Raw genomic sequence first — 9933 nt, 5'->3', positions numbered from 1 at the left:
ATAGTTTTTTTTATTTAGAAGTATATAATTTACATTTTATTCGTTTTCACCGTATTTTTTACAAATAGGTTCGTCGATTGTACATTTCCCATACGCGTACTTTTTACATTTTAGACAGATTTTGTTAGTCTTATTGTTTGTGCAATATCTTACTTGGCATGGTTCCCGTTCGCGTGAACCTGCACTTGTATTTGTGACGGGTGTTGCTTGATTTTCTTTGCCTAACTCTAGTTCTTTTTGATATTCAATGGCAAGTTCGAAAGCAAGCCTCGAAATTTCTTCTCCCGTGGATTCTTTATATAAAATCTATGCATTTATCCCGGTTAAATCTAGGACATTGAAAAATACCTGTAAAGGCCATCTCCGACATTTAGATTTTACCGATTTTACCGAGGCCGATAGGCAAGCGAGAACTGTAAACGCTTGGAAGTACCGTAAAGCAGTCCCTGAAAGGCACTTTTCGGCTAAAATCATGCCACAACTCATTACCTTTCGTTTGTAACGACTTTATAGCTTCGGAATTGAGTCTTTGAGAGAATACTATTACAAAATATATAAATCGTTCTACCGGTCATTTGACTGGTCGCGGTAGGAATAGTGTTAGCCCTTTGCGGTCCGAAGTGCTCTTGCTTTCTTTGAGGTTTACGTCGACGTCAGTTCATTTAATTTCAGTTTAATATGACGCTCTATTTATTTATTCAAGAATATTTGGGAGTCATTGAAATGTTACCTTTAACCCTTCGCGGACGAAGATTCTGCAAAATGTACGAAACCTTCAACAGACGAAGCAAAATTATCTACTAATTGCGTAATCAATAGAAAAAAGAGAAACTTCGCACTGGCCTCTTGTTTGAGTAATTCAATCATTCGTTTGCCATTTACTCTTCTTAATATGAACATCTCGCCGAAATGTCAACATCCGTCCGCAAAGCGTTAAATGGTACAATTGTGATACAACAAATAAATATAGAAGAAATTGTTAAAACAGGTAGAGGTTGCAATAAAATGGAATGTCGAGTCTGACTTGACATAGGACTGCCAAGGGTTAAAATTTGGCTATAAACAAAAGCAATAACATTTTAACTGTTCCTTTTATTCTCGTAAGTGACTGGGAGTCTCATCGTTGTATGATTCGGTATAAAAACACGTGGTACGATTAGGGTTAAGGATCGTAACGATGCCATTGACCCTTTTCCCCGAGGTATGGATCATGTTCACGCGCCATTCCAGCCCCGTAAACTTTGGGAGCAGTATTTGTCGAGATTATTTTTCGAGACGAAACCTCAGACGTTTTAGCACGTTGTTATCGTTACAACTCTGCAGCGCGATCGTTTTCGATGTAGCCCCTCGCGATTCCGCTTTTTTACAAGGATCATCTTCTCGAATGGCTCCTAAACGTTACGATCCCCTATCTCAGGGGTCGATCGATCCCAAATCTTCATTGTCGCTGGACAAAAGCGGCCGTGTATTTGAAAATTCATTTGGATGAGGATCGTGTGATTCTACGTTTAGTGTGATTGGAAATGTTTAAACCTTGTCTGGTTAATGGCAAATTGTTTTCAAATTTTTCGAGGTGTAAGTTGGTAAGGTCTAATACAGAACGTTAGAGTGTATTTATGAAATAGCGTGTTTCAGATAAATTTCTTTCTGGGAAAGTTCATGTTTCACGTGAAGAGCGACTTAGCTGAATTAGCACGCTTTGAAGTCTAAAAATGAACATGCGTCAATTAAAATATATACATAGAAGTAAACAAAAACTTGAATATAACTTATTAGTTTATTGAAAATATTAATACAGTTCATAAGCAAAGTATAACCGAAATTTCCGTGGCACGGAACGTGTTAACCCTACAATATTGTGTGTTTCGTGGTGATGATTTCAAATGGAATTTAACCCTAGAACTACCGTAACAGTCAAAATGACTGGTTTCGATTTGTTTGTTTCGCAGTTATTAATACCTTAAAAGTATTGAATATTTGAAATGATCTTGGAAATATCATTTTGATGAATATCCAAAGAAACTGAAAATAATCTATTGTTACAATTTTTATAGAGATTACATATCAATCGTATTAAATGCTTGGTAGTGCTAGTGTTAACAAGCATAAACAATCTGTTCAATCTGAATGCAAATTATACATTATTCCTCTGTTACCAACGATTATACCTCAGAGCACATGTTATTAACAAAAAATTGTAAAGTTGTTATTAACAATTTATTAGAAGCAAGAGAAAATTCCAGTCTGATTCTATGTCAACAACAACGTAGATCGCTCACTCAGAAAGAAATCATAGGGCAAGGTGGTGAATGATAGCTCGAAGCTGTTGCATTTCGTTTTATAGAAGCAGATACGAGCTTCCAGTGAGCTCGTTCGCGATCTCCATCGTAGATGCGGCCGCTAAACAAACATCGAAGGGAACGACGGCAGAAGAGGGATGAAGCCGCGAAGCAAACAGCTGGCTGGCTGTTTTTTTCGTCCTACCTTCGCTCCCTTGGACCGTTCCCATCCCCTCCCGGCGAAACAGTTAAGCCGCACCAGGAACATTTTAATACGGGGTACAGTTTAATGAATTTCATGACTGTAGCTCCGCGGTCTCCGACGTTAATCGGCCTTAATACTGTTTGACCGCTTTGTGGTCTTTGCCGTGAAGACGTTGCGCGGTTTCTTCGACTAGTCTCGGCCGGGCATCATTACGCCGGAATTGCATGCTCGACTCTGTCGTTATTAGCGACGGAAGTTTGAAATTTTAAACAATCGCTGTGAAAAGTGACAGAGGAGTTTTACGAAAATAATCCCTTTGCACGTCACTGACTTAAGAAACTGCAGAATGTCCACGTGGAAACTTCTTGAGCGATCCTAGAAAAAACATGGATGATCCTGGAGATCCAAGGTAACGGAAAGTTTGAAAATTGCTGGGATAGACATGTTAAGACGGACAGACAATTAAAGTTACAGACGTTCGATTGAAAGAGGAAATATTAGCTTTCGTTCACGTGGAGTTGGGCATCGCTTCAAGCTTACAACTCGTTATTTCTTGCATTCAGTTTTATTACATTCTATTTATACATTATATCTGACATTTTTATATGGAATAATTACATGAATTGTCTCGATAATACATAAAAGGCAACATTACCATTGATATTCAGGAGAATCAAGATTCTACAAATACCGCCATTGAAGCTAACGTCCATTTTGTTCAGAAAACTGGCGGGAAAATTGAGCCATTTGAAAGTAAGTCCATTTTTCAAAGAAATCAAGTTAACCGTTATAACAATTACAATTCTACATAATCTTTTCATTCTTTAACAGTCTCCTAATCTTCTTTAAGTCGACTTAGGCTATTTTCAAACTGACGAATCCAAATTACAATGTTACAATAAAAACAAACAACCAATTCATTAATACTTTTAATACCTACAATCCATTATACATTCAAACGGCATTATTTTATCATTAAAAAGATAATTAATTTATTAATATTCTCCATATCTGTAACACCTAACCTAAAATTCGGATAGACGCCGGTAATCCATCATTCGAGCGACAGACCACGATTTACCGAGTTACGAATGCGTGTAAATACGATAATGGATGAAATGGATAGTTCCAAACTCGAAGACCTCACGTTTCCTCGTGTAAATATTAATATTGGCCGATCGAGGAGTCGCGAAGCGGATCGAGTGAAAGCGGACGCGGCCGTGACAGCTGGAACAGAGAGAAGCGTCTTTTTCCGCTCGTCTCTCGATCGAACGGAAGCGGAAAATTTCTTTAGATAGTCGATACAAAGGAAAAACGTGTTTATCGGACTCGGACCGGAAAGAATAGGAACCACGGAGCCAATAAATCTCCGCTGCGATTCCACGCAGTCTTCAGTGCGACATTTCGTTTCCCCCGTGAACTTCCTCGAAAACCTATTAATAAAATGCTGTTCGACGGAACTAGAAACTTCACCGTACTGTTTCTTCTCTTAATCATTTTGTTCGTTGATTATTCGACAACGGAGAGGATAAAGAGGAATCCTGATGACTTCCAGTCGAAGAAGGATAGCGAGGTTGCTGCCAGTGAACACGGAGGCATGTATTTATTTGTATTTTATTGTTCCTTTAATTGATATTAATTGTATATTTCGAATGCTGTATGCATGGGGTTTTTAAATGTAATTTGCGAATTTTTCTGTGTTTTTATTGAGAAAAATGTAATGCGAGAGTGATGAGAGATTATTAACGTAATTGAGGCCAATTTAAAGTGAAACGCATTACGAGTAGAGGAAGTGAGATTGGACAATTTGCGGAGTTTGATAGCTTTATTTATTGCTTTCCTCTTGTTTCAAGGATTCCTTACCAGGTCACTGCTGGGAATTCAGGGTTTCGTTTGTAATTAATTCTTACAGGTGGAAGCAAACACGAGGAAAAAGGCGGCGGCAAGGAGCTACACGAGGACCATCATGTCGTGGACGAAGAGAAAGGTGATAAGGTATAAATTTACGCTGACAATCATTATCATCCTTATGTGTTTATTTCTTTGAATTCCGAAAATTTTAATTGCCTTTCACATATTTCATATCAAGCCCATATTAACGACACCTGTATAATAGCCGCCATTTTCTTCACTGACACGTTACGAACCTTCCTCCTCATTAATTATGTTCCAACAAATTCTGCTTTTAGTGGACTCCAATAATTGTCTGAAACAACAAGCAAAAACTACAAAAAATAATATTTCATTCAATCTAAATATCAGCATCTCATTCCTAATTTTTCAAACCAACTAATGCAATCTATATTTCATACAAAAACTCACGCCCCATAACAATAAGCAACAAAGAAATTCATCGAAACGAAACAAGTAGCCCAATAAAACAACAAGGAATCCGTGAACACAGGTCCCAAGTTATTTTATTCAGCAGTATCCCTTAGCCGACGTAATCCTCAGAGCTTTCTTATTACGAACGACTATTAGCCTCGTTCCCGAAACATATAAGATTCCTGGATTCCACTCCCGTCGACGTCGCCCGCGTCCCCGTGGCTCGTCATTGTCGACGTCCTCGTCGTCGACCCCTTCCATTTTTATCGGCCGTAATATTAGTGTCCACGGCTGCCGGGCATTATTTATTATACGGTCGTTTTTGCGCGAACGACATGCTAGGGCAGCGAACGACGCTTCTTTCTTCAGCCTGCGACATATTCTTTATAACTACACGGTGTTTCGTCGTTCCCCTGCCCTCCCTCCCACTCTATCCTCTACACCGGACGTTCCACATATTGCTTTTCACCTTTATTCCGACGAACGGGGAACCCTCGGCTTTTGGCCAATTACAATTCGTCGGCGAACTCGTTACTCGGCCAACGCGGCTCTCAAATTGCGCGCGGCCTTTCGATATTTCCGTGCAGCTCTATGGAAATTCTCCATGCTTTTTACTCAACGATTTTTAGTTCGCCGTTCGTAACTTGTAATCTACCAGTAACTACAATTATTTTTATATCCCTAGGGAATATTGAAAAATATAACATTCCTTAGATTGTTTATTCTCGTTTTTAAAAGAAACTTTGCAAATTTTGTTTCCTTAATTTCGTTTGTTAAGATAGTACTATTAACCTTTTGTACTCGAGAATATTTTTCTCAATGAATATTCGTTATTTTCTGATGGAATATCAATGATATTTTTTGCAACTGACGCAAAGAAATACCTTGTAGAAATTAAGTGACAGAAGTATTTTATTTTGATGTTCCGTGTGTTGATATATTATAGAAAATTTAATGTTGAATTTTAAATTTTATCGTTTCGTTCGGCCATAATCGAAGGGTTAATGCTTCTATGGCGTAACATAGTACTATTAACCTTTTGCACTCGAGAGGTGACTCTCAGTCACCACTTGATTTGATCTGCAAAATTATAAAGTTTTATATATAATATTAAGCTTTATATGATGCATCAATATGTGGAATATTGAAATAGAATGACTATCCTCCTTAACTTATACATGTTACCTCATTAATTAATTTCAAAGAACATCGTCTGTTTCGCATCGGAGAATATCGAATATTTCTAGTGAAAAACTTTCGAGTGCAAAGGGTTAATGCTTTCATAATGGTTCTATAGAGTGCAAAGGGTTGAACATGGGAACGAGTTCATGCATTTTGAAAGTTAATTTTTCTGGCAATTTGGAACAGATTTCCGTTGGAACGTTTATTTATTCGATGTGTATCTGGAATTTGGGGAATTGTCAGATTTATTTTGTCAATATTTTGTAAAATTCTAATCTTTGGAGTTTCATGAATATTGTTTTGTACAGATTATACTTTAATTTTGAAGATCTATTTTTTAGAGACAATAGAGCAGTGTCAATGAATGCTTGTAAACGCACTGTTTAATTATCACGCAGCTTTCCCCTCTGTTTACTAATTGCACTTGTTTTGAAACAGGGTTACAAGGTTTTCCACGAGTTCGATAAGGGCGAGAAGGGTCACCACGACAAAGAGAATCATAAACAAGAGTACGACGAGAAGGACGGGGAGGAGGAGCAGAAACACGAGGAGATCGATCATTATGGCGAAAGTCACCGCGGCGAGGAGGGTGAGAAGACTGAGAAATTCGACGAAGAGGGGAAACACCAGAAAGGCTATAGCACTAAGGGAGAGCACAGTGTTTCGAAGAAGGTTTGTTTCATTCATTTATACACGATTCCTTGTATCGTTAACAGTAAACGTACTAGACGAGTCAAAACCTGTTCTTGATTTATCCTTTTTGCATTAAGAAGATAACAGATAATTCAATTGATTGATAACAGATAATTCAGATAATACAATTGAAGCCTCGATAGATGCACTTTTGAAGTTGCTAAAGACAAATCTCAAAAATTAAATTTAACTGCTTGGTAGGTTTGTTGTTAATAGATGTATATTACTCAGTTCAGTCGAATTCGAAGTGAATATTATTCTTCTGTACTCAATTGTTGTAATTAAAAATTTTTCTCTTTTTCTAGTAAACTATTAACCCTTTGTACTCGAGAGGTGACTCTCACTCACTGCTTGATTTTATATAGAAAAGTTATAAAATTTGATATTTAATATTATACTGTGTATAAGACATCAATTTGAGAAATATAGAAATAAAGTAGCTTTGTTCCTCGATGTACGTGTGATTTCTCTACGAGTTAATTTCACAAAATATCGTCTTTATCTCATCATCAAATGTTCAAATATTTCTAGTGAAAAACTGCCGAGTGCAAAGGGTTAACGACGAAGTAGTCGCGTTGATTAGAGTTGTCAATTGTTATAATTGAAAGGAAATGTAGGACAAAGTCTAGAATTTTTCTCTTTTTCTAGTAAACTATTAACTGTTAATTACAGTTGAGGAAAAGGACAAGGGGTTTCAAAATTTCAAAAAGTTCGTTTTCATAAATTAAAAATTGATCAGAAAAATATATAAATATATTTCACGAATTTCATAACAGAGAAACAATTTTTTACCTACGTAAATCACAAAGCATCTGAAACGAAGTTCGTAGACACGATCAAATTAATCAGTGAACTAATTAATTACGTTGTCCTTCGATTACCGCGAGCAGCGTTCGTTGCATTTTACCGTGACCTTATCGAACCTGTCAACGGGACACGAGTTTCTTGTTCGCGTGAAGCTAGCGAGAACCCGATGGCTCAATTTCCCGAGCATCAAGCGCAGAGATGCTGGATAATTAATATACCGACTAAAGATTACCCGGCTAATCTGTCAGAGCCGATTATCCGTTGTTATAGGACGAGTACGAGAAGAAGCACGACTTCTACGACGAGTACCACGAGGACGGCGAGACGGAGAAACATGGCGGCTACCATCACGAGCACGAGGGCAAGAAAGGTGGCCACGAGAAGATGGGCCACGTGGATTCTGCTCACAAACAGGTCGGCTACAACAGAATCTAATTAACCCTTTGCACTCGAAAGTTTTTCACTGGAAATATTTAACATTCTTCGACGAGATACAGACGACATTGTTTGAAACTAATTCAACACTAGAACTACAGAGCATTTAATACGATTAATATGTAATTCAAAATTTTTTTAATTTTTTTAATTTTAAAAATTATTTCCATAGTACTGTTGTATTATGGAATATGTTATAGTATTGTTTCCATATTTTATATTCTGGCCATGGTTTTAGCTTTATTTTATTAACAATAGAACTACCAAGCATTTAATACGATTAATATGCAATTCCCATAAAAATTGTAACAATAGATTATTTTCAGTTTCTTTAGACATTCAATATAGTACTCTAGTGAAACTATTTATTTTCAAAATCATTTCGAGTATTCAATACTTCGAAGATATTAATAATCGCTAAACAAAAAAATCGAAACCAGTCATTTTGACTGGTACGGTAGTTCTAGTGTTAACGAAAATTCACAGATAAATTAAGGGACGAAGCTATTTTATTTAAATACTTCCTATAACTATGCAAAGTTTAATTTAAAATACTAAATATTCAACTTCGTAGTTCCGCTGTATCGAATCAAGCGGTGACCTTTCGAGTGCAAAGGGTTAACCCCAATCGGACCATGATGTGACTTCGAGTCACATTTGAACTTTTTACTTAAATTTCTTGATTATTTCATGCTGCGTTTCCAAAAGTGTTTGGGAAAATTTTTTGTGAATTTTAACGGTTTTGTCAAGGTTATCGTATTTTTCACATTAACACTATTTATACCGAAGATGTCAACACTTTCGAATTTTTAACTTAAAATTATTTTAAGTTTAGTCGTATATTCTGAACCTTTTCGACTTTTTCAATAACGATTATAAAATTAATTATAGGAAATGTATAAAATTCAATCGAGGAGAAATTATTAAACTGAAAAAATAATTTTATGTTAAAATTTCAAAAAGTGTCTTTCGACACCTTCGGTAGAAATAGTGTTAACATGTACTGTCGAGTTAAAGTTAATATTTTGTATGTAGAAATAGTGAATTTTATAGTCATGTTGTTATTATTTTTAAAGTACACGAAGAAATAATGGTAGTGAAACGAATTTTCCAGCATCGCCATGGAAAGAAGAAGAAACACGAGGAGGGTCATCATCATCGCAAGCAGAAGGGCCGCAAACTCAGCGAGGGCCATGACGGTCATCAGCGACACGACAACAGATACGGTAGGAAAGGCGGTCACGAGTTGGGGAAAAAATGGTTTGCCAGCAACAGCCATTAGAAATTTGCTTGATATTTTATTATATTTGCCGTAACTATAATTTCTAATCTTAAGGTAACTTGAGTGAGATTATACACGACTGATCTTGTCAATAGTAGCATCATCTTACTGTTTGACACGTTGACTGCCACGAGAATTTTGAGTATTTCATGTAATACTACTTGTTCTTTCGTATTCAAGGCAAATTGATGAATTGGTTATTAACCGTTTGAGTGCTGAGGAGCTTCTGTTTATCAGTATCAATTATAATTTTCTTACTATGTTCTTCAAGAAATAAATCAAAGTAAATTTATTTGAATAAATGTTATTTTTTGATACTTTTTTGTAATACAATATTTGTGATCTCATTAGATAACTACTGTTATTAATTTTTTCGCTCACTTCCGCAATTTTGGTAAATATCCACAAAAGTGGTTTAGCATCCAAACGGTTAACACATTGCGTACTGGCAATTTTAAAAAAAACTGAATCGTGCGGATGGCGATTTTCAGTAAGATCAACTTATATCATTACATATATAAAAACACAGATATCATATTGTTATGTAATCTATTTTAAATAGATAATCAATTCGAATCAAATTTAATATTCTTTTAAATACTGTGATAATTAGCAAAGTTGCATAGCTAAGTATCTTTACATAAAAACGAGATTTCTCGTTGCCAGTGCGCAATGTGTTAATGGAACATTAGAAATCCCTTGTTCACGAATGTTCAGAAAACAAG

General features: G+C 36.2%; 1 protein-coding gene across 1 annotated transcript; it reads left to right on the top strand.

Annotated features, from left to right (window-relative positions):
• Window positions 1-2874: 2874 nt before the first annotated feature.
• On the top strand, window positions 2875-9309 carry LOC116429503 (uncharacterized). The gene is made up of 6 exons (XM_031982508.2): window positions 2875-2893; window positions 3130-3237; window positions 4397-4479; window positions 6430-6663; window positions 7762-7905; window positions 9041-9309. Exons 1-6 carry the CDS (start codon window positions 2875-2877, stop codon window positions 9206-9208), a joined length of 756 nt encoding a protein of 251 aa, XP_031838368.2. The 3' UTR covers window positions 9209-9309.
• The last annotated feature ends 624 nt before the right edge of the window (window positions 9310-9933 follow it).

This window comes from Nomia melanderi, chromosome 1 (assembly GCF_051020985.1).
Source record: "Nomia melanderi isolate GNS246 chromosome 1, iyNomMela1, whole genome shotgun sequence".
NCBI classification, from domain to species: Eukaryota; Metazoa; Arthropoda; class Insecta; order Hymenoptera; family Halictidae; genus Nomia; species Nomia melanderi.
The sequence above is the reverse complement of the archived record's forward strand: the minus strand, read 5'-3'. Positions and strand labels throughout refer to the sequence as shown.